Below are 26,317 nucleotides of genomic sequence, written 5' to 3'. Positions count from 1 at the left end.
TCGCGGCGTCGGGTCGCGGCTACGTCGGTTTGCACCGCTGCTTCCGCGTTGCGTCGTCAGGTCTGCTTCCGGTCGCAAATTTTCGTCTTCTGGACGTCGACGTCGTTCGGCGTGCGGCGGGGGCTCGGAACTTCATCGCGGTGTCGTCGTCGACGGCGGAGGATCTTCAGCATTTCGTCGTTCAGCAACCGCACCTCCACCGGTTGCTGCCCTTAGTTTTCCGGATATGGGCTAGGCGACCGGCCGCGGTTTGGGCCAGTGTGCTGCCGGCGGTGCGGTGACATGTAGCGGCCGGGCGAAGGTGAGCGGGAAGGTCGTCGTTCTTGCCACTGTGTGCCAGTGAGGTAGTCGTCGATGTCGCGAGGCCGTTCGCCTGGCTGCGGGCGCGGCGCGTTGACGGGGAATCCGCGTAGCCCCATCTGACGGTACTGGCAGCGGCGGTACGTGTGGCCGGCCTCCCCGCAGTGGTAGCAGAGCGGGCGGTTGTCAGGGGCGCGCCAAACGTCGGTCTTCCTTGGCGCGTAACGCGGGGCATAGCGCTGGGCGACAGGAGGACTGTAGGGTGTCGGTGGTGGTGGCGGCGGCGTCTGGCGGCGGAACTGCTGCGGGGACGTGGCGTCTTGACGTGGACGAGGAGCGGGGGCGTTGCGTCGGGCTGCGGCAGCGTAGCTCATTGCTTGTGGCTCAGGCTGCGCTGGTTCAGGTGCTCCCAGAAATTGCTGGATTTCCTGGCGTACGACGTCGGCGATCGGGTCCACTTGAGGCTGGGAGGAGGGCAACAATTTACGCAGTTCCTCCCGCACGATAGTTCTGATGGTGTCACGCAGGTCATCAGATTGTAGCGCGTGAACCTCCCCGAAGGTCGTCGTAGGAATGCGGCGGTTGTACTGTCTCGTACGCATTTCCAGCGTCTTCTCGATCGCCGTTGCTTCCTTGAGGAATTCTTCGACGGTCTTGGGTGGGTTACGCATCAGTCCAGCGAAGAGTTCTTGCTTGACCCCTCGCATGAGGAAGCGGACTTTCTTTTCCTCGAGCATGTCGGGGTCAGCGTGGCGGAAAAGTCGGTTCATTTCTTCCGTGAAGATGGTCACGTTTTCGTTCGGATGTTGCGCCCGTGTCTCCAGCAAGGCCGCGGCCCTTTCTTTTCGGACGACGCTCGTGAACGTCGCCAAAAAATTGCCGCGAAAGAGGTCCCAAGTACGGAGTGAGGACTCCCGATTCTCGTACCAGGTCCTTGTTGCGTCTTCCAAGTAAAAGTACACGTGGCGCAGGTTGTCCTCGGGGGTCCAGTTGTTAAATGTCGAGACCCTTTCGAAAGTCTCGAGCCAGGTGTCCGGGTCTTCGAATGACGACCCGCGGAAGGTTGGCGGCTCCTTGGGCTGCCGGAGTAGGATCGGTGCAGGCTGCACGGGGTCGGTCATCGTCGCTGCGGTGGGTGTTAGGACCTTGGGCTGCCTGGTTTGTTTGGGAAGGAGCCCGTGCTCTGGCTGCAGTCCCTTCTGCCTGCGGCTTGTTCGACGATCCGGGTTTTCTTTGCTGTCGTCCTCCTCGCGGCTTGGGCTTGGGTCAGCGCTTCGCGGGGGCGTCCGGATCATGGAAGCATGTCACGTGGTCGTGACGTCGACGAAGACAGCAGTCGGCGTTTGCAGGATGAAACTGTTTATTTGGCCGAACTTGTGGCCGGAAAATGAGAACTAGAACTACAGCAATACACGCTGTACAAAGATAGCGGCGAACAGGGCGTCGTCCGTCGATCAACTGACAAGTGGTGAAGCGCGTCGGCTTTTATACAGGCGCTATCGAACTTTCCAGCGATATCGCTGCTTGTTGCGCATGTTCTAGAATAAGCTCGGGCGTTCGCGTCTTGCGCGCAATCTTAACAAAACGATCTACTAATCTCGCGAAGCTTCTCGAACACTGAGGCGCGGTTCGCGCTGAGCGTTGTTGGCAGTCTTTCTGGGCGAAAACGGAATACAACAAAAGTGATAATAAGGAACGCGCGTGGCAATAGTTCTTCGTGCGTGTGTGCACAGTCTGTTCGAATATGCTCATAGATGAATCTTGCCGCTCGCTGGTGTTGTGGCGTGAGCACTGCTCCTCGCCAAGAGCAAACGCGGTGGGCGGGCCCGCTCTTCGGCGTGGGCGGCTGTCAATCAAACTGATTGACGCGCGAACTTGGGTACAAACTCGTTGATTCTGAAAAGGCCCCAGTTCAACTCGTGACTGTCATCGAGCCGGTGTGCCTGTCAAGCGGTTCATGCGGTGGACGCTAAGCAGAATTTCTTTGCATATCAAATAATTTGGTCAGCTTACACTATTCGTGCAAGGCGGGAGCCATCGGACGAGCTTGTGATCACCCAGCTTCTTTTAGCTTTTTACGTGGCTCGTCTACTCAGTCTGCTCGGTCAAGTGGCGTAGGGAGAAATTTTTTTCGAGGGGGGGGGAGGAGGCACCTCCTTGATCCCACATTGAGTCTGGGCAGATAAGTGGGGTCGAGTGTCATCTTGTGCTCTGCATCCCATGGGAAAAATTTTTTTCTGGAGGGGCACGGGCCCAGTGTGCCCCCCCACCCCCTGGCTACACCGCTGTCTCGGTCTGCTTCGGAGTGAAGACCACGTCAGTTCGGTCTCTATTATGATGGTAATAATTACATTGGTCTTGATTAATATGATATAGTTCTGTCTTATTTGGTAATGTTCGAATCAACACCTCATTACTTACCCAGGTTTATTGGCAACGTTTAATTAGTACGAAGATAATTAGCGCAATACTGATTAGCGCGATCTTAGCGTCGTTTTAGTGAGTAGGGCCCTAATTACCTCGGTTTTAGTTAACGCACCCCTAGTTAGCGTCGCGTTAATGACATGATGCTAATTACCTCGGTCTTAGGTCTGCAGGGCTTCATTAGCACAGTGTTAGTGAGATGTGGCTTAATTTGCTCGGCCTTAGTATACCAGGTCTAATTAGCTGTAATAGAGCATGTCCTGACTTAATTAGCTAGGTATACCGCCCAGCCAATTAGCTAATCAGTCGGGCGCACGTGCTCGGGAAGCGAGCAGACGATGAGTAAGATGGCGAAGACGGCGCGCGCCCTACGGAGCACTGTGCTAGAACGTACCGGCCGACCATGATGGTTATACACGTGGCCTCGGCGATTAGCTCCGGTCGCAGTGTTGTAAGGCACTAGGCCGGAGCTAATCTCAGAGGCCACAGTGCTGATTATTCTAAATTATACTTAGTGCAAAATTTAAACGAATGAAAAGGAATTTAAACAGACCATACCTCTGAAAAATATCGTTAGTAAAAGTTTCTGACACTTTTTTGCACGGGTGCACGTATGCACTCAGTGGAACGACAAACAAATGAAAGAAGATGCTTCTGGTTTGAAGACACTACCAAAAATTGTCGACCGCCCTCGACATGACGCCGCGTTTCATCGTAACCAATGAAACGCAGCGCGTGCGGAGGGATAAATTTGACCTTTTCCTACTGTTAGCCCGTTCAAAAGGCTAAAAAGGGGGTGTCGCCAGAGCTCGGAATGATTCCGAGTTTCGCCGAACTCGGGCCATCCTGCATAGCATCCTTGGTCTGGACTGAAGAAGACTTTTCGCAGCGCATTCAGTTAGCTCGGGAGAAGCTTCGTGACCGCGCGCGCTATAAACGCGGCCCAAACCAGAAAATAAGGCTTAACTTTGATACGCTCGTTCTAGGAGGCAGGCGTTACCGATATGATGATGCCACTGACTAGGTCTGCATGATACCTTCAGATAAACGATCACCCTGGCAACCTAACCGCTCACAAACAACGCAGGCGCAAAACTGCTCTATAATCTATGCCAATTTGCACAGTATCGTACACAAACAAGACCACCTAGAAGATGTTGTTCACACGTGCTCTCCCGATGTCATTATCGGCACGGAAATGTGGCTAAACAGTGACATCGATACCAGCGAACTTCTTATATCTAACAGGTTTTCCGTGTTTCGCAAAGATAGACCCAGCGTGAAGGGAGGCGGCGTGCTAATCGCTGTAAAAAAGCATATTCGATCACAACCTGTTTTCATTGACAGCCCTCTTGAAACTGCATGGGTCGTATGCTACTTAAACCATGTAACGCTCAAGAGGTACTTGTTATAGGCCCCCTAATTATCACGAAATCTTCGTTGAAGAACTTACCGATGTTATTGCTTACGTTCAAAGCGAATTTAACGCGCATATCATAATGGCTGGAGATTTCAACCACCCTGGTATCAATTGGCTATGCTTACCATCAAGTAACGCTCGTAAAGATCGGGAGTGGCACGATTTCACTGACATGTTATCATTTATTGAAATGACGCAATTGATCCATACGCCTACGCGTGGTGATGCGGTACTTAATTTGTTGATTACAGCGCATCCCGATCCAGCTACAGCAACCGTCCTTGAACAGATCAGTGACGACAAAGTCCTTCACGGTATCATCAAAACAAAAATCAGTAAACAACAGCGCCGTACTAAAGAAATACACGACTTTTCTAAAGTCGATCTAGATAAAAATGAAAACGAAATGAAAAAGTTCTCTTCAGCCTTTTTGTGAGCATATACTGACCAATCTGGTGCACGAAAACTGCGCGCTGTTTCGAAATTATGTCAAAAGGCTGCAGGAGATACACGTTCCAAAGAGGCTTATCACCGCGACTAAAGATAAACTATGGTTCACCAGAAATGTCAAGCGTTGCCTGAGCAAGAAAAAGCGTTTGTACACAAAAGCAAACCGCAGCAAAGCAGAAGACGATTGGACTGAATACTTTAACATGGCGAACACTTGTAAGCAGAAAATCAAAAATGCTAAAGACTAGTTCTTTGATACGGACATGCCCAACTTCCTGAAAGAAAACCCGAAGAAATTTTGGAGGGTGATATCTCCCGAGCCTTAGAAGGAATTACTTCACATATGTTTATCGGATGGATCTCCCTTGAGTGCAAATGATTTGTCGCATGCTTTTAATTCATATTTTTGTAGCGTTTTTGTGAAAGAAAAGCCCCTTGATATTGACAGAACGAGCAATAATAGTACACCCGATTATGACGCCTCTGCAATGTCTCGCATAATTATAACCTCTAATGGAGTTGAAAAAGCTATCGAACGTTTGCCATCAGACTGCCACGCCCGCTTCTTTTATTTTGATGTATTCGGGTTTGACCAGAAAGGGCGGTTATCAACGCTCGACGCTGACCGCGCCGCAGTGTTCGAGAAGCTTCGCGAGTGTAGTAGATCGTTTTGTTAAGATTGCACGCAGGACGCGAATAGCTTAGATTATTCCAGTGCTTGCGCGACAACCATTGATAAGCCTGGAAAGTTCAATGCGTGATGTATAAAAGACGACGCATCCCAGCCATGAGCAGTTGATCGATGGTCGACGCGCTGTTCGCCGCTATCTGTGCATACCGTGTGTATTGCTGTAAGTTAACTTTCCGTTTCTCGGCCACAAGTTCGGCCAAATAAAGAGTTTCATCTTGCACACCTCGCCTGCGGTCTCCGTCGACGCCACGACCACGTGACATCTGGTAGAGATGTTGCTTCATGATCCGGACGCCACCGCGGGGTGCTGACCCAAGCCCAAGCCGCGACGAGGACGACGGCAACGAAAACCCGGATCGTCGAACAAGCCGCTGGCAGAAGGGACTGCAGCCAGAGCACGGGCTCCTTCCGGAAAAATCCAGGCAACCGCATATCCCAACATCGACCGCAGCGACGATGACCGACCCCGTGCAGCCTGCGCCGATCCTTCTTCGGCAGCCCAAGGAGCCGCCAACCTTCCGTGGATCGTCGTTCGAAGACCCGGAAACCTTGCTTGAAACATAAGACCGTGTGGCCGCCTTTACCAACTGGAGCAATGAAGACAAGCTGCGTCACGTCTACTTCTACTTTGAACACGCGGCAAGAACCTGGTTTGAGAATCGGGAGTCCACTGGAGACCTGGGATCTTTTCCGCAGCACATTCCTGCACACGTTCACAAGCGTCATCCGCAGGGAAAGGGCTGCTTCTTTGCTGGAGACCCGGGTGCAGCTGCCAAACAAAAACGTCACCATCTTCACGGAAGAGATGACTCGACTTTTCCGTCAGGCCGACGCTGCGATGGTTGAAGACGAAAAGTTCGCCTGCTCATGCGGGGTGTAAAACAAGAACTTTTCGCGGGACTTGTCCTCATCCCGCCCACGACGGTCGCCAAATTCCTCACCGAGGCTACGACTATTGAAGAGACACTGGACATGCGGACGAAAACGTACAACCGCTCACCGCTGTCTGTGACCTATTCCGAAGTGCATTCACTAGCCACCAACGACTCGCGCGAAACCATCCGAGCGATCGTGCGGGATGAGTTGCGCAAGCTGTTACCTTCGCCGCAGCCTCAAGTGGATTCAATCACAGACATTGTCCGCGAGGAAATCCAACGGTCACTGGGTGTTCCTCAACCGGCACCATCGCAGCTTCAAGCAAAGAGTTATCCTGCTGCAGCCAGACGCAACGCCCCCCCCCCTCCTCGCCCGCGTCAAGACGCCGCGCCGCCACAGCAGTTCCGCCGACAGCACCACCGCCACCACCACCGACGTCACACCACCCGCCAACCGGCCAGCGATACACGCCGAGGAAGACCGACGTTTGGCGCGCCCCCGACCATTGTCCACTCTGCTACCGCTGACGAGAAGACGGCCACACCTACGTCCGCTGCCAGTATCGACAGATGGGACTGCGCGGGTTCGCCATTGACGCGCCGAGTCCACAGCAGGGTGAACGACCACATGACATCGCCGACTATCTGGAAGGAACGCAGTGGACCCCCGGAGGACCTTCCCGATCGCCATCGCCAGGCCGCTACACCTCTCCCCAACGCCGACGATACACTGGCCCAACCCGGGGCTGGTCACCTAGCCCGCATCCGGAAAACTAAGGCCAGCAACCGATGGAGGTGCGGTTGCTGTACGACGAAATACCGAAGATCCTCCGCCGCCGACGACGACGCCACGACGAAACGTTCAGGACACGACGAGAACCAGACAGAGCCCTGACGACGAAACACCACGGACCGAAGTAGACCTGACGACGCAACGCGGAAGCAGCGGAACAAACCGACGTAGCCGTGACCCGAGGCCACGGCCTAACTGCAACGGAAGACGACGAACTTGCGACCTCGACGTTCTTATCGACGGCCACAGCGTCACAGCCCTCGTCGACACCAGAGCCGACCATTCTGTCATCAGTGGACCGTTCGCCACGAGGCTGAAGAAAGTTAGGACAGCCTGGGAAGGCCCCGAAATCCGGACAGCTGGAGGTCACCTCGTAACGTCGGAGGGAATCTGCTCAGCGAGACTCACCATTAACAACCGGATTTATTCCGCGAGCTTCATGGTGCTGCAGCGTTGCTCGAGAGATGTCATCCTTGGTATGGACTTCTTAGGCCTTCGTGGTGCAGTCATCGATCTAATGTCCAAGTCGATAACACAGTCCACGGAAAAGGCACTACCGCCGCACACTCCACCAAGAAAGCACGCCTTGAATGTGCTGGAAGACCAGGTCACCATTCCGCCTCACTCCAGCGTCATCATTTCAGTCAGCACCCAGAAATCAGCATGCCTGGAAGGCATCGTTGAAGGCGACCAGCACCACTTGATCAACCGCAAAATATGCGTCGCAAGAGAAGTAGCCGAGCTCCGGGCAGGGAAAGCAACAGTTATGCTCACGAATGTTAGCAACCAATACAAGCACGTGAGGAAAGGCACGATGGTCGCCTACATGGAAGAAATCGTAGAAGCCAGCAATACTTTCGGCTTCACCGATTCTCCCGAGACTACTCCGACGAATAAAGCTCCGCAACCAGCTTTCGACGTCAATCCCAGTCTTCCGAAGCACAAAAAAAAACAGCTCAATACGCTGCTCGTGCAATACAAGGAGTGCTTTTTGTCGTCATCAAGAATTCGGCAGACCCCCGTGGCAAAACATCGCATCATAACAGAGGAAAGTGCCAGACCACTCCGTCAGAGCCCGTACATAGTTTCGACGAGAGAACGCGAGGCCGTGAAGAAACAGGTCGACGAAATGCTACGCGACGACATCATACAGCCGTCGAAGAGTCCGCGGGCATCCCCCGTGGTGCTAGTGAAGAAGAAGGATGGGACTACGTTTTTCCGTCGATTATCGTCGGCTGAACAAAGCCACGAAGAAGGACGTGTATCCCCTTCCCCTGATAGACGACACCCTGTATCGATTACACAACGCAAACTACTTTTCGTCGATGGACCTCAAGACCGGTTACTGGCAAAGAGAAGTTCACGAGAGGGACCGAGAAAAGACTGCCTTTTTACCACCAGACGACCTGTGCGAGTTCAAGGTCGTGCCCTTTGGTCTTTGCTCGGCACCTGCGACATTTCAACAGGTTATGGATACAGTACTGGCCGGCTTGGAGTGGTAGACGTGCCTCGTGTACTTGGACGACGTCGTTGTGTTTTCCTCAAACTTCTGCTAAGGCACGTTGCCGGGCTAGTTGGTTAGGATTCATAATTCGTACGGCGTAGCGCACCACGACAAGGACAGAGAAGAGGGACGCACAGACACAGCGCTAACTTGCAACTAATGGTTTTATTTGCGATCACACATGCCTTATATACACTAACAGTGAATCGATAAAACCGAGAGAAAAACATGTAAAGATACAGCACAAAGCCTGCACGTGTCATCACTAATCACAACAATCTGCACCCGCCAACGTTTAAAGCGAAGATTCCAGATACATCTTTTCTTTAGCTGACAGAGCCAAAGAAGGCACACTTACACATTTTTCTTTATTTTTGTCGATTTCGTAGGCTTCAATAATTGAAGCCTACGAAATCGACAAAAATAAAGAAAAATGTGTAAGTGTGCCTTCTTTGGCTCTGTCAGCTAAAGAAAAGATGTATCTGGAATCTTCGCTTTAAACGTTGGCGGGTGCAGATTGTTGTGATTAGTGATGACACGTGCAGGCTTTGTGCTGTATCTTTACATGTTTTTCTCTCGGTTTTATCGATTCACTGTTAGTGTATATAAGGCATGTGTGATCGCAAATAAAACCATTAGTTGCAAGTTAGCGCTGTGTCTGTGCGTCCCTCTTCTCTGTCCTTGTCGTGGTGCGCTACGCCGTACGAATTATGAATCCTCAAACTTCGACGAACACCTTCGGCGCCTTGAAGCTGTACTTCAAGCACTCAAGACTTTCTGAGTCACCTTGAAGCTTGAAAAGTGCCGCTTCGCGTACGAGGAGGTCTTGTTCTTGGGTCACGTGATCAGCAAGGATGGTGTTCGCCCGGACCCGCGCCAAACAGCTGCCATTGCAGCCTTCCCGCCGCCCACCGACAACAAGGCCGTACGCCGTTTTCTCGGCTTGTGCGCCTACTACAGACGTTTCTTCAAGGAATTTTCACGGATCGCCGAGCAACTGACGCAACTCACGAAGGCCGACGTCGAATGCACGTGGGAAACGTCGCAAGTTCAAGCATTTCGAGAATTGAAACGACGCCTGCAGACGCCTCCAATACTTGCGCATTTCGACGAATACGCCGATACGGAAATCCACATTGACGCAAGCAGCGTAGGACTCGGCGCCGTCCTTGTGCAGAAGACCGACGGATTGGAAAGGGTCATCAGTTATGCTAGCCGGTCGATATCAAAGGCAGAAATCAACTATTCCACAACAGAAAAGGAGTGCCGGGCCATCATATGGGCTACATCGAAGTTTCGCCCCTACCTCTACGGCCGGCCATTCAAATTTGTGAGCGACCGCCACGCCTTGTGTTGGCTAGCTAACTTGAAGGACCCTTCAGGTCGCCTCGCACGGTGGAGCTTACGACTTCAAGAATTCGACATAACCGTCGTTCAAGTCCGGAAGAAAACAATCCAACGCTCGCTGCCTGTCGCGCGTCCCCGTCGACCCACCGCCGCAGGACGACCAGGAGGATGACTGCTTCTTGGGAACCATAGGCGCCGACGACTTCGCCGAACGACTGCGAGTAGACCCAGAACTCAAGGGCCATGTGGAATACCTCGATGGCAGGAACACCGTTGTTCCGAAGGTATTTGGCGGGGACTGACGTCGTTTTAGGGGCGAAGCTCCTTAAGGCGGCACCCGTTCGTCCCTCGTAGTAGTGCGTAACCAGTCGTAACGCTAGTACCAGATCTTGACCTCCAAGGTGGTGCCGGTGGGAGATTTTTCCTGTGCGTTGTTGAACAATAAAAAATTCGCAGCGTGCGCGTTAACTAAAAGCCGAATTCTTCTGTCTCTCATTCCCCATTAGCAGCCATTGGCATGTTCCAGTAGGTAACGTTAGTAGAAGTAGAAGTGTAAGTGTTAGCTAAAAGCCGACTTCTTCTGTCTCTCATTCCCATTAGCAGCCATTGTTCACCTCCAAGGTAGTGCCTGGTGAGATTTCTCCTGTGCGTGATTAAACAATAAAATTTTGTTCAAAACGCCGTTGATTGATGAAATAAACCAACGAAAGACGCCAGATGTTTTCTAAAAGCAAAACGAAAGAACGCCAGATGTTTCTAAAGCCAAACGAAAAGACGCCAGCTGCTTAACGAAAGACGCCAGATGTTTTCTAAAGCAATGGTTTTCTAAACAATGAAAATTCACAGCGTACATGTAAAATTAAAGTGAGCTGCAAGTCGTCATAACTCGTCGAACCTTTAGTATAAACGCACCCGATCTCACGTCGGTGATGATGTACTGGGCAGAATTCACGGAAGATTCACGGTTTACCGATGAACCTGCGCAGCTTCGCCCACTCATCATCATTCACTCCGTGGATATGCTGTGATTTTTTTTCTTGCGCAGCGCTTCGATGCGATTCCCTTCTCGTGGTGCCCTCGACATTGCGACCAGAGGTCCCCCATGCCCTGCACGACGACCCGACGTCTGGACACCTGCGTGTTTCTTGCACGCTCGCAAGAATACAGGAAAAGTACTACTGGCCGCGCCTTGCTGGCGACGTCACTCGCTACGTAAAGACTTGCCGGGACTATCAGCGACGCAAGACACCGCCGACTAGGCCAGCCGGACTTCTGCAGCCTATCGAGCCACCTCGACGGCCGTTCCAGCAAATCGGTATGAACTTACTGGGGCCGTTCCCGACGTCCAATGCCGGAAACAAATGGATCGTCGTAGCTACGACTACCTCACCCGCTACGCCGTGACCAGAGCCCTACCCAGAGGCAGTGCCGCCGAGGTAGCGAAGTTCTTCGTTGAGAACATCGTCCTGCGTCATGGCGCCCCAGAAGTACTCATCACCGACAGAGGTACAGAATTTACTGCTGACCTAACTCAGGCAATACTGAGATACAGCCAAACAAGCCACCGCCGGACCACAGCGTACGACCCACAGACCAATGGCCTCACCCAGCGGCTAAACAAGATCATCGCCGACATGCTGGCCATGTATGTTGACGTCGAACACAAGACGTGGGACGCCATCCTTGCGTATGTGACCTTCGCATACAACACGACCACGCAAAAAACGACGCAAATGACGCCGTACAAGCTGGTCTACGGAAGGAGCGCTGCAACGACGCTCGACGCAATACTACCAACCGCCACCGACGAAGAGGATCTCGATGTTGCAGCCTATTTGCAACGCGCCGAAGAATCTCGACAGCTCGCCCGCCTGCGCATGAAGAACCAGCAGAGGGCCGACAGCCGTCGCTATAATCTTCGACGACGCCGCATGGAGTACCAACCCGCTGACCGTGTGTGGGTCTGGACGCCGATACGCCGACGTGGGGTCAGTGAAAAACTTCTTCGGCGATACTTCGGGCCATACAAGGTGCTGCGACGTCTCGGAGCTCTTGACTACTAGGTCGTCCCGGACGGCATTATGAACTCCCAGCGACGCCGCACACGACCTGAAGTCGTCCATGTCGTGCGCCTTAAGTCGTTTTTTGCGCGTTAGCAAACCCGGGGACTCTACTTTTAACTTTGTTATTGTAATTCATTTGTGTATGCACTTGTTCCTTTTTTTTCTTTCTTAGTCCCTGCTATGTTCTGTCGCAAACATCGGGACGATGCCTTTTCAGAGGGAGGCAATGCCACGCCCGCTGCTTTATTTATTTTGATGTATTCGGGTTTGACCAGCAAGGGTGGATATCAATGCTCGACGCTGACCGCGCCGCAGTGTTCGAGAAGCTTCGCGAGTGTAGTAGATCGTTTTGTTAAGATTGCACGCAGGACGCGAATAGTCGAGATTATTCCAGTGCTTGCGCGACAACCAGTGATAAGACTGGAAAGTTCGATGCGTGATGTATAAAAGACGGCGCATCCCAGCTATGCCATATCCCAGCCATGAGCAGTTGATCGACGATCGACGCTCTGTTCGCCGCTATCAGTGAATACCGTGTGTATTGCTGTAAATTAACTTTCCGTTTCTCGGCCACAAGTTCGGCCAAATAAAGAGTTTCATGTTGGACACCACGCCTGCGGTCTTCGTCGACGTCACGACCACGTGACAATACTCAAGTCCTGGCCCCGCGGATCAGCACAGTATTGCTGAAACTTACAAAGATTTATTCAGCACTTACACTTGCACTCATTTTCAAAGAATATTAGACACGACGCAAATTCCTGATGACTCGAAACTTGCTCACGTGGTGCCGATATTTAAAAAGGGTGGTAAGAATCAAATGGCAAATTATCGTCGAATATCATTGACATCTATCACTTGCAAGCTGTTTGAACACATTTTGTCTTCTCAGATTATGAAATACATGGCTGAAAACAACATTCTATTTTCAAACCGACCCGGCTTTCAACGGGGACGCTCTTGTGAGACACAGCTTTTCGAACTAACTACTGAAATTCACACCAACTTGCATGAACTAACACAAACTGATGCAATCTTCATTGACTTTGAAAATGCCTTCGACAGGGTGGGTCACAAGTGTTTGATATATAAGATGACAATTTTTCAAATAGACAACCAGGTCATTGATTGGGCTCAAGAGTATCTAAGCGCTAGGAGTCAGGCGGTTTCGATTGAAAGCGTTGTGTGCCGCTTGAAGCCTGTCATGTCCGGTGTACCCCAGGGTTCAGTATTGGGGCCAACGTTGTTCTTAATTGTCATTAACGATATTCACATCGGTGTAAATTCAAAAATTCGTCTATTTGCTGACGATTACGTTATTTATGGTGCTGTTACTCACCATAATGATTGCGAAGAATTAGATAAAGACTTGCAGATATTGCGCGAGTGGTGTCATAACTGGCACATAAATATTAACAGTAAAACAAAACTAGTGCAGTTTACCACTTGTAATAGTTTTGTGTAGCACACTTATGCAATAAATAATGAGGTAATTGAACTAGTCGAGTCATTCAAGTACTTAGGCGTTTATTTAACTTCTAACTTGACCTGGAACACACACATCGACTGGTTATTGGGTAAAACAAATCTGACTCTTGGTTTCCTCCGACGCACACTTCGCCAAGCCAATAAAGATACAATACTTCTTGCCTACAATTCAATAGTCCGGTCCAAACTTGAATACTGTTCAGTTATTTGGAGTCCTGATCAAGCATACCTCATTAGGAGGCTAGAATCATTACAGACCAAAGCTGCTAGGTTCATCGTCACCGACTATTCTTCCTATTCAAGTGCATCTAAAGTGAAAGACATCCTTGACCTTGCAACACTACAAAGTATTCGGAAAGTGTCTTGTTTAACATTCTTTCATAAGTTGTATCACAACCCTACGCCTTATACTTCCTCAATAATGACACCAGATGCAACGTTTCCACGCTTGGACCACTCATTTAAAGTTCTTTAACCGTTCGCCCGTACTGATATTGCCACGCCCGCTTCTTCTTTAATTTTGATGTGTTCGAGTTTGACTAGCAAGGACGGTTATCAACGCTCGACGCTGGCCGCGAAGCAGTGTTCGAGAAGCTTCACGATTTTAGTAGATCGTTTTGTTAGGATTGCGCGCCGCACGCGCATGTTCCAGCTTTGTCGAGAGATAACGCCGCCACCGGCGATATTGCTGGAAAGTTCCATAGCGCCTGTATAAAAGCCGACGCGCTTGACCGCTTGTCAGTTGATCGACGGACGACGCCCTGTTCGCCGCTATCATTGTACAGCGTGTATTGCTGTAGTTCTAGTTCTCAGTTTCTCGACCACAAGTTCGGCCATATAAACAGTTTCATCTCGGACGTGCTGACTGTTGTCTTAGTCGACGTCACGACCACGTGACATCTGGTGGAGGTCGCTGCTTCTTCCATGATCCGGACGCCCCCGCGAAGCGCTGACCCAAGCCCAAGCTGCGAGGAGGACGACAGCAAAGAAAATCCGGATCGTCGAGCAAGCCGCAGGCAACAAGGTCTACCGCCAGAGCACGGGCCTCTACCTGAAAAGACCCGGCAAACAAAGATCCTAACCTCGACCACAGCGACGATGACAGACGCTGTGCCGCCCGCACCGATCCTTCTCCGGACGCCCAAGGAGCCGCCAACCTTCCGCGGATCGTCGTTCGAAGACCCGGAACGCTGGCTCGAAGCCTACGACCGAGTCGCCGTTTTTAATGCCTGGACCACGGAAGACAAGCTACGGCATGTCTATTTCGCTCTGGAAGACGCCGCTCGGACCTGGTTCGAGAACCAAGAGCGAAGCCTGACAACGTGGGACATTTTTCGTGACAGGTTCCTCACCACATTCACGAGCGTCGTCCGCAAAGAGAGGGCTGAGGCTCTGCTCGAGACCCGCGTGCAGATGCCGCGCGAAAACGTGGCGCTCTTCACGGAAGAGATGACCAGGCTGTTTCGCCACGCAGACCCTACCATGCCTGAAGAAAAAAAAGTTCGCCTTCTCATGCGAGAAGTTAAGCAGGAGCTCTTCGCTGGGCTCATGCGGAACCCACCCAAGACTGTCCAGGAATTCATCTCCGAAGCGACGACAATTGAAAAGACGCTGGAGATGCGTACCCGACAATTCAATCGCCGTTCGACGCCAGCATACGCAGACGTTCAACCAATCTGCTCCGATGACCTGCGTGAAACGATCCGAGCCATCGTGCGAGAGGAGCTGCGAAAGCTCGCACCTTTTGCACAGTCCGAAGTGACGTCGATTGCGGACGTTGTACGCGAGGAAATCCAACAGTCACTGGGTGTTCCTCAGCCGGCACCGCCGCAGCTGCAAGCAATGAGCTATGCTGCTGCAGCCCGACCCAACGCCCCCGACGCCGCGCCGCACCAGCAGTTCCGCCGCCAGGCACCACCGCCGCCATCACCGACGTCATACCGCCCGCCAGCCGGTCAGCGATACACGCCGAGGAAGACCGACGTTTGGCGCGGCCCCGACCATCGTCCACTCTGCTACCACTGCGGAGAAGCCAGCCACACCTACCGCCGCTGCCATTGTCGACAGATGGGACTGAGTGGGTTCGCCGTCGACGCGCCGCATCCACAGCAGGGTGAACGACCACGTGACATCGCCGACTATCTGGTAGGAGCGCAGTGGACACCCCGAGGACCTTCCCGATCGCCGTCGCCAGGCCCTACGCCTCTCCCCAACGCCGACCATACACTGGCCCAACCCGGGGCCGGTCACCTAGCCTGCATCCGGAAAACTAAGGGCAGCAACCGATTTAGGTGCGGTTGCTGTACGACGAAATACCGAAGACCCTCCGCCGCCGACGCCGCTGTCACGACGAAGGCTTCAGGACACGACGCGAACCCCTGACGACGAAATCTCGCGGACCGAAGTAGACCTGACGACGCAACGTGGAAGCAGCGGAACAAACCGACGTAGCCGTGACCCGACGCCACGACCTAACTGCAACGCAAGACGACGAACTAGCGACCTCGACGTTCTTATCGACGGCCACAGCGTCACAGCCCTCGTCGACACCGGAGCCGACTATTCTGTCATCAGTGGACCGTTCGCCACGAAGCTGAAGAAAGTTAGGACAGCCTGGGAAGGCCCTGAAATCCGGACAGCTGCAGGTCACCTCGTAATGCCGGAAGGAATCTGCACAGCGAGACTCACCATTAACAACCGGATTTATCCCGCGAACTTCGTAATCCTGCCGCGTTGCTCGAGAGATGTCATCCTTGGTATAGACTTCTTAGGCCTTCATGGTGCAATCATCGACCTGAGGTCTAAGTCAATAACACTGTCCACGGAAAAGGCACTACCGCCGCACACTCCGCCAGGAAAGCACGCCTTGAATGTGCTGGAAGACCAGGTCACCATTCCCCTCGCTCCAGCGTCATCATTTCCGTCGGCACTCAGAAATCAGCAGACCTGGAAGGCGTTGTTGAAGGCGACAAGCACCACCTGATTAACCGCAAGATTTGCGTCGCAAGAGGAGTAGCAGAGCTGCGGGCAGGGAAAGCAACAGTTATGCTCACGAATTTCAGCAACGAGTACAAGCACGTGAGCAAAGGCACGACGGTCGCCTACATCGAAGAAATCGTAGAAGCCAGCAATGCTTTCGGCCTCACCGATTCTCCCGAGCCTACTCCGACGAATAAAGCGCAGCAACCAGCTTTCGACATCAATCCCAGCTTTCAGAAGCACAAACAAGAACAGCTCAAAACCCTGCTCTTGCAATACAAGGACTGCTTTCCTCGTCGTCAAGAATTAGGCAGACTCCCGTGGCGAAACATCGCATCATAACAGAGGACAGCGCCAGACCACTCCGTCAGAGCCCGTACAGAGTTTCGACGCGAGAACGCGAGGCCGTGAAAAAACAGGTCGACGAAATGCTACGCGACGACATCATCCAGCCGTCGAAGAGTCCGTGGGCATCCCCGGTGGTGCTAGTGAAGAAGAAGGATGGGACTCTACGTTTTTGCGTCGATTATCGTCGCCTGAACAAAGTCACGAAGAAGGACGTGTATCCCCTTCCCCGGATAGACGACACCCTGGATCGATTACACAACGCAAAGTACTTTTCGTCGATGGACCTCAAGACCGGTTACTGGCAAATAGAAGTCGACGAGAGAGACCGAGAAAAGACTGCTTTCATAACACCAGACGGCCTGTTTGAGTTCAAGGTCATGCCCTTTGGTCTTTGCTCGGCACCTGCGACTTTTCAACGGGTTATGGATACAGTACTGGCCGGCTTGAAGTGGCAGACGTGTCTCGTGTACTTGGACGACGTCGTTGTGTTTTCCTCAAACTTCGACGAACACCTTCGGCGCCTTGAAGTTGTACTTCAAGCAATCAAGAGCTCCGGACTCACCTTGAAGCCTGAAAAGTGCCGCTTCGCGTACGAGGAGCTCTTGTTCTTGGGTCACGTGATCAGCAAGGATGGTGTTCGCCCGGACCCGCGGAAAACAGCTGCCATCGCTGACTTCCCGACGCCCACCGACAAGAAGGCCGTACGCCGTTTTCTCGGCTTGTGCGCCTATTACAGACGTTTCGTCAAGGAATTTTCACGGATCGCCGAGCCACTGACGCAACTCACGAAGGCCGACGTCGAATTCAGGTGGGAAACGTCGCAAGTTCAAGCATTTCAAGAACTGAAACGACGCCTGCAGACGCCTCCCATACTTGCGCATTTCGACGAATACGCCGATACGGAAATCCACACCGACGCAAGCAGCGTAGGACTCGGCGCCGTCCTTGTGCAGAAGACCGACGGATTCAAAAGGGTCCTCAGTTATGCTAACCGGTCGCTATCAAAGGCAGAAATCAACTACTCCACAACAGAAAAGGAGTGCCTGGCCATCATCTGGGCTACATCGAAGTTTCGCCCCTACCTCTACGGCCGGCCCTTCAAAGTTGTGAGCGACCACCACCCCTTGTGTTGGCTAGCTAACTTGAAGGACCCTTCAGGTCGCCTTGCACGGTAGAGCCTACGACTTCAAGAATTTGATATAACCGTCGTTTACAAGTCCGGAAGGAAACACTCCGACGCTGACTGCCTGTCCCGCGCCCCCGTCGAACCACCGCCGCAGGACGACATGGAGGATGACTGCTTCTTGGGAACCATAAGTGCCGAAGGTTTCGCCGAACGACAGCGAGCGGACCCAGATCTCAGGGGCCTTGTGGAATACCTCGAGGGCAGGACCACCGTTGTTCCCAAGGTATTCACCCGAGGACTGACGTCGTTTTTCTTGCGCAACGGTGTTCTCCTTAAGAAGAACTTCTCGCCGCTTCGAGCCGATTCCCTTCTCGTAGTGCCCTCGACATTGCGACCAGAGGTCCTCCAGGCTCTGCATGACGACCCGACGTCTGGACACCTGGGCGTTTCTCGCACGCTCGCAAGAATACAGGAAAAGTACTGCTGGCCGCGCCTTGTCGCCGACGTAACTCGCTACGTCAAGACCTGCCGGGACCGTCAGCGACACAAGACACCGCCGACTAGGCCAGCCGGACTTCTGCAGCCTATCGAGCCACCTCGACGGCCGTTCCAGCAAATTGGGATGGACTTACTGGGGCCGTTCCCGACGTCCAATACCTGAAACAAATGGATCGTCGTAGCTACCGACTACCTCACTCGCTACGCTGAGACAAGGGCCCTACCCAGAGGCAGTGCCGCCGAGGTAGCGAAGTTCTTCGTTGAGAACATCGTCCTGCGTCATGGCGCCCCAGAGGTCCTCATCACCGACAGAGGTACAGAATTTACTGCTGACCTAACTCAGGCAATACTGAGATACAGCCAAACAAGCCACCGCCGGACCACAGCGTACCACCCACAGACCAATGGCCTCACCCAGCGCCTAAACAAGATCATCGCCGACATGCTGGCCATGTATGTTGACATCGAACACAAGACGTGGGATGCCATCCTTGCGTATGTGATTTTCGCATACAACACGACCACGCAAAAAACGACGCAAATGACGCCGTACAAGCTGGTCTACGGAAGGAGCCCGGCAACGACGCTCGACGCAATACTACCAACCGCCACCGACGAAGACGATCTCGACGTTGCCGCCCATTTGCAACGCGCCGAAGAAGCTCGACAGCTCGCCCGCCTGCGCATCAAGAACCAGCAGAGGGTCGACAGCCGTCACTATAATCTTCGACGACGCCACATGGAGTACCAACCCGGTGACCGTGTGTGGGTCTGGACGCCGATACGCCGTCGTGGGCTCAGTGAAAAACTTCTTCGGCGATACTTCGGCCCATACAAAGTGCTTCGACGTCACGGCGCTCTTGAATACGAGGTCGTCCCGGACGGCATTACGAACTCCCAGCGACGCCGCGCACGACCTGAAGTCGTCGATGTCGTGCGCCTTAAGCCGTTTTTTCGCGTTAGCGAACCTGGGGACTCTACTTTTTTCCTTTTTTATTGTAATTTATTTGTGTATGCACTTGTTATTCCCTTTCCATGTTCTGTTGCAAGCATCGGGACGATGCTTTTTCAGAGGGGGGCAATGCCACGCCCGCTTCTTCTTTTATTTTGATGTGTTCGAGTTTGACCAGCAAGGACGGTTATCAACGCTCGACGCTGGCCGCGATGCAGTGTTCGAGAAGCTTCACGATTTTAGTAGATCGTTTTGTTAAGATTGCGCGCCGCACGCGAATGTTCTTGCTTTGTCGAGAGATAACGCCGCCACCAGCGATATTGCTGGAAAGTTCCGTAGCGCCTGTATAAAAGCCGACGCGCTTGACCGCTTGTCAGTTGATCGACGGACGACGCCCTGTTCGCCGCTATCATTGTACAGCGTGTATTGCTCTAGTTCTCGTTCTCAGTTTCTCGACCACAAGTTCGGCCAAATAAACAGTTTCATCTCGGACGTGCTGACTGTTGTCTTCGTCGACGTCACGACCACGTGACAATATACTTCGTTTTTCTTTTCTTCATTTGGCCATCCTGGAGTAGAATCAAGTGCCCAGAGCAATGCCTGAAGAAGTAAATGCTGACAAATGTTCAGTGGCACTAAAGCAATTCCTATTGCCTAGCATAAACCATTAACATATCCACAACATTCTCAGAGATTCTGACACATTCTTGCTTTATTACGGTGTATTCAAGTCCATCAAAGAAATCATCTCACGCTTCAGTATATGTATCCGAATCGTTGCATTGCTTTCTTGAAATACTTTTTTTTCCCTGCTTTCCCCCCCCCCCCCATTTTTGACTGAATTGTATACACTTTCTTCTGCTAGCGTTTTCTGTATATATTTTTTTTCTTTTTCTTTGCTTTTCCCACGTTTGTGGGTAAATCGTATATACTTTTTCTGCGAGAAATTTTTGTAAATACTTTTCTTTTTTTCATATTCTCATCTTCGTGACTGATTACACATACGTTTCTTCATACAAGAGTGATTGTACTAGTGTTGTTAGCACCGCTATATGTGTGTGTCACATGTGTATATTGCTATGTTTCATGCTTGAAATAAATCAGTTGGAAGTGCCGCCCATTTGTCGTCCTCTTCGTCTCTCTTTTGTGTGTTTGTTTTTAATTAGCAGCAGTATGTCATACAACACTGTGCATAGATAAATAAAATATAATTATTATATATATCGGTGCGTTAGTACACCTTTTTTCTTTCATTTATACTGGAGTAAATTGATAAATAAATATAGAAGTAAATGGCAATGAAAAACAGAAGAACAGATGGCTGACCTAGTTGGTAGGTATTCATGTTAAAATGACGGGACGTGCAAACACGGACACAAAAGAGAAGTCAAGAGAGTGAAGAGGTATTTCCCACGTAGACCACCACGCACACCTGATTTATAGGCATCGCATTTTGCCTGGGAATGCGCAGATAAATATTTGTGTCTACCTTCTTTTCCGCCGCTGCATGATTTTTCAGTTGTTAGCGGCGTTTGTGGTGTTATGACTCTTCTGGGTTCATCTTTGCACGCCCTGCCTTCTTAAAGGGCCCCTAATTACCTCTGAAAATACAAAGAACGAGCGCGTTATTCTCTCCTGGCTTTCTCGTCTTTTGCTCGCTATTCGTGACGCCAGCAGTCTGTTCAAGTGACCTCGTGAGAAAATAAGCGCTCGATTTGTCCATATACGAGGGATATCAGTTGCGAATTGTCTTCCACCCTGCTTTGCCATGCAGTCGGCCACCTGTTCTTCCTTGTCTCGCATGAACATCGTGCACGATCAGCTGATTTCGCTCCATTTTGTACGTTTTCGACTGCGCAAGCGGAGACATGAGGGTGTAGCCGACAAGCGCGAAAGCCTGATAATCTCAACGCTTAGTGCTGACATTGTGCGCTGGCATTATGAAGAAATAAGTGGCGAGGAGATATCGCCTGTAAGAAGGGCAGTGAAAGCGAGAACTAAACCAATGGAAAAGGCGCTGGTATAGTTGATTCTTCGAACGGACAAACTCTTTATAGCGGAGTCAATTTCAGCTCTTCAGAAAAAAAGCGAGCCCACGGGTTTTGTATATTTTTTTGACTGCGATAGCAGTTATATAGACGCTCTCGACAGGTTTTCACTGTCGCGGTCATGCTACATATAAAGTCCCAATCGATAACATCGCTCCGCGCGTCGTATGTTCTACCCACAAGTAAATGCTGGCGAGCGCTGGCGAGCCCTAAACACGGCTGAATTATAGATGAAACAAGCTGGCCACCTCCATCGCACGGAGGGCGCATGCGATAAAATCAGCCCGCGTGCGAGGGCTGCCGTTCATTGCCCCCCAACCAGAAAGGAAACGCCCCGCCCGTTGAAGGAGCCGGAAGAGACGCCGGGGGAGGGGTGCTGCGTGGCTCGAGCAGCAGCAGTGAACTCTGGCTATAAGGGCGTGGTCGCGAGCGCAGGCGCGCGCGCTATCTCGGCAGACATCAGCAAACAGCTCGTATACCCTTCTAGGCGCTGTGATCTCAACGCTTCGTCCTGTGACCAATGATACGACAAACTGCACGAAAACCGCTTCTCTCCCGGAAGCGGCCGTATTCCAATACAGCAGCGTTTTGTATAGTTACGTGAGATCAAATCAAAAAGAGTGAGCTGCTAGCCTTAGTTCGCATAACATTACGACATGTTGCTTTCGCATTCACAACTTAGTCCTTTCGGTGAAACAATTTTTTTCAAAATTTGAGGGACAAATTTCTCTCCCCACCAATTGTAGAATTCGCCCTCCCCCTTCCCCTGTGCCACACCGCCGCCGATCCGATTATCCCCGCGCCGATGACGCGCCGCCACCGGAGGTGGAAACACCGGCGCGCCGCCGCCGTTGATCTTGGGACCAGCGCACAGGTCTACTCCAGGGTAGTCTCCGTTCAGTTGAATATGCGTTTGCCAGTGCATGATCAGCGCTACTTGTTGATTTCCCCAACGTATGTTTGACTTCAACATTCAACAACACAAAGTCATCGACAAACGCGCTACTGGAGAACGTGATGATCCCTAAAATAACTATATTTGCTGGAAAATGCAAATAAGCCCAAAAAACGCGGCAAGCCACTGGAAAATTCCAGAAGCGACTCGGAGAAAAAAGAAGCCCAAGTCCGCTTATTAAAAGCGGAACTGGCAACTCTGGACGCGGAAGGAATTTTTTTCTGCAGACTGAAAAGTGGGACGTATATGTCCCGCTGTCGCACACAGGGTTACACATTGTCGACGTCCCTGGTAAACCCACAATGTGCACACAGCTACTGAGCTTACAAAAACACATCGATCCACCTCGTAACGTTTGGCTCAAAGCCATAAAATACAGCATAGTAGTACTCGCTGAGTGCTTTGCATGAAACCGTTTCCCACAACGCGTGGGAACTGCCGATTTTAAATGCGAAGCATTTCTTAGCGAACCTCAGGCACTTTGGCCGTTTCTATCTGCGTATCTATCTATCTATCTAGCCGCCTACGTCTGGGCGCTCTCCTGGTCATCTCCATAACTCGTAGTATACCAAAATTGGCATAGCAGGAGATCAGTGTATGACGAACACGATTCACTGGTTGTGACATAAATAACGCAAAAAATACCTGCCGAGTACGTTACGAAACCCTTTCTCTCAGTCACGTGTGGCGCATACCCGCATATCAGAGTTCATGTTATGCGGGCACGTGCCACAGGTGATAAAGTCTCACACTCACATTGACACGCAAGGAAAGTGATAATAATTGTTGTGGTTTTATGTCTCAAACCACGCTATCAATATGAAAGACGCCATAGCGAAGAGCTCCGCAAACTTTGACCATCTGGAATTCTTTAACGTGCACCGATATCGCACAGTACACGGGCATCTAGAATTTTGCCTCCATCGAAATGCGAGCGCCGCGGCCGGGATCGAACCCGCAACCTTCGGGTCAGCAGCCGAGCACCGTAACCGCTACACCACCGCGGTCGACGCAAGGAAAGTGAGGGACGATGAAGACAGAACACACCTGGATGACGCTCAACTACCATCCACTCGTCCACGTGGTCATCATCGTGGACTAAGTGAATTACAGAACAACCGGGGTGAATACTTCTCTACAATAAATCTGCCGAGAGAACCAGGCCTCTCATCATTACCGGTGACTTCAACATTGATTTATCAAGACCCAACAACACCTGGCCCTTATACTACGTGAAAGACGGTTTGGATGGGTACAGGGCATCAAAAGACCTCGCTGCCACGTCCAGGACAGGAGGCATCATAGATCATTTCATCGTAAGAGGCATCCAGGATTTCCACCAGCTGTACACCAGCCGCACCGCCACATCGGACTTCGCATCGGAAGGAAAATCGTACCGTCTGTCTCAGCGTTTAGACCCCTCGTAGCCGGGATCACGAACGGATCCGATAACAAGTCCGGTCCAGCTGCTGGTGCTCACTGATCACGGTGATGATGACCTCGTTCAAGAACTGTCAAGAATCCCTCCTACACATACACCTAGGTTCGTGAAACGTGCGTGCGTTCTCCGTCATTACGGACAAGTATAAGCATAACAACTCTAATGCAACTAACAACTGCAACTGTTGCGCCTGCGCCTGCCACTCGGCTGCGTGTCATATATCTAGGGAAACTTTCCTAAATGAAGCTTAGTTGCAGGTAACGCCTGTCCTGTGTATCTGTGTTCCTTCTTTGTCCCGTTCGGATTCGCGCTACCCAGTATTGAAGAATATAAGCACTACATTTCAGCTTACCGCTTCTGGTGTTGGTAACACACATGCATCGTTGGCATCGTTACGCAACTGTAAACAACTGGTTATATGATACATATGCGACTTTCCGCCAATGAGTGTGCGTATACCACATCCACATTTCTCCAGCGTCATTTCATAACGTTCTCAGTCGCTCAACGTGAAAAATTACGCCACAGTCACCCTCCGGCGCATGCTTCGCATAACATCGATTCCCACGGTACGTGGGATATGCCAACTGTTTTTTTTTATTGGGCGAGTTGTTACCCATTGAAGGACATGATATTATAGAGCAGAACTCGAATGGACGGAGTAAGATGCCGACTTTCCTAGTCCTGCCCGTCTGTTAGTGTTTTTTTTTCTCTTTTGAGTTTTACTCTATACAGTATCATGTCCTATTCTTTCGCTCCAAGACGGTAAGTTTGAAATGAAAAACAGCTGAACGAAAAATATTGGCAACGATCTATTTCTTGAAGAAAAAGAAGAAGTAGTGATCCCAAAGGGAACGGCATAAAACCAGATAAAAATCTCAGAAGAACTTGAGCTTTTTTGGGGGGCCTTCAACAGATGCCAGGAACAAGAGAACGCTGCCTACAGTCCACGATTGTGCGCCTGTTTCCAGAAAGGACTACTCGTTCTTCAAGTCAAGTCAAGTCATCGCCATTGCGCCCGTGAAACAAACGACGCCACCGACGAAAGCATGCAGAAGATGGTATTAATTTTGTGGCAATATATTGCTGTGTCGTTCATTCGCTGCCTTTATACTTCTTTTGCGCGGCCAATTCAAGCAAAAGATATCCTGGAATCTAAAAGAGCCAAATCGAAATTTTACTCCTGAATACCGACAATAGCGCGATGTATAGATTTTAGCCGCAATATAGGTCTGGGGTATTTTGGTGACAGGAGAACATCGACAAACAATTGTTGTAGCAGCATCCAGCACCAAAGAACTGCGTTTTTCTCAGTTTCACTTAAAGTAGACTTCGCTCTTTAAAAAAAACAGAAAACACCACAAGTATCTCAGAGCGAAAAATGAGGGCAGCAGAAATATTTGTAAGGGACAGCTCATGCAGGTACGTCAACGCTATTTCCCAGAACAAAGACGAGAAATCGCCAAGAAATGCGTGCTCACTTTTTTGAAGTCTTTGACGGTCTGAATGGACGTAGCCAGCCGCAACGGTAACCTGGAAAAGCAAACAAAGAAACAGAGCTCGAGGAAAAATAAGAATCGCACAATCACAATGGAGAGAGATACGTTCATTCATGAACACTCGTCGAAATCGGCTGCCTCAATAGCAAATGTTTCGGCTAGGGCGCTTGTCTCGCCCAGCCTGACGAACACCCGACTAAGTGATGTTCCTCTGCCGCGACGTTGATGATGTAGAATTAAAGTATTGTCACGTGGTCGTGACGTCGACGAAGGCAGCAATCAGCACGTCCGAGATAAAACTCTTTATTTGGCCGAACTTGTGGCCGGGAGACTGAAAGTCAAACTACAGCAATACACTGATAGCGGCGAACAGAGCGTCGACCATCGATCAACTGACAAGCGGTCAAGCGCGTCGGCTTTTATACAGACGCTATTGAACTTTCAAGCGATATTGCTGGTGGCGGCGTTATCTCTCGACAAAGCTGGAACATTCGCGTGCGGCGCGCAATCTTAATGGAACGTTCTAAAATAGTCGCGAAGCTTCTTACACATCGCGGCGTGGCCTGCGCAGCGCGTTGCCCACAGTCTTTGTGGGTGAAGCTTCAACTCATGAGAAATAAGACGCGCGGAAGCATTTATAACCAGCATCTTTCTTCCAGAAAGTCTCATATCCGACTGTGCCGGGTCACCAGGTACAGCTCAACCCAGGTTATAACAATCTGGTCGCAGCGAACACACCTGTTCGCTAAGCTACGTCGATACACGTGGAAAGGCATGATGACCAGTTTACAGTATCGAACTAACTTTCAAGAAGTGTTCCTTATATGGAAAAAATCACAGCATATCCACGGAGTGAATGATGATCAGTGGGCGAAGCTGCGGAGGTTCATCGGTAAACCGTGAATCTTCCGTGAATTCTGCCCAGTACATCATCACCGACGTGAGATCGGGCGCGTTTATACTAAAGGTTCGATGAGAGTTATGACGACTTGCCGCTCACTTTAATTTTACATGTACGCTGTGAATTTTCATTGTTTAATCACGCACAGGAGCAATCGCACACACGCACTACCTTGGAGGTCAAAATCCAGTGCCTATATATACGGGGTGGTCAGT

The 26,317-nt window shown here is 51.1% G+C and overlaps 1 protein-coding gene across 2 annotated transcripts in view; it reads right to left on the bottom strand.

The window, feature by feature from the left end:
* Positions 1–26,317, bottom strand: part of LOC119402404 (uncharacterized) — a 347,414-nt gene that overhangs the window by 263,728 nt on the left and 57,369 nt on the right. For both annotated transcript variants that reach the window (XM_037669544.1, XM_037669543.2), the window contains exon 4: positions 25,184–25,235. In XM_037669544.1, the coding sequence (XP_037525472.1) occupies positions 25,184–25,235 (52 nt within the window). The remainder of the gene's footprint in view (positions 1–25,183; positions 25,236–26,317) is intronic.

The sequence above is a fragment of the Rhipicephalus sanguineus genome, chromosome 8 (assembly GCF_013339695.2).
Source record: "Rhipicephalus sanguineus isolate Rsan-2018 chromosome 8, BIME_Rsan_1.4, whole genome shotgun sequence".
Lineage (NCBI taxonomy): Eukaryota > Metazoa > Arthropoda > Arachnida > Ixodida > Ixodidae > Rhipicephalus > Rhipicephalus sanguineus.
The sequence above is the reverse complement of the archived record's forward strand: the minus strand, read 5'-3'. Positions and strand labels throughout refer to the sequence as shown.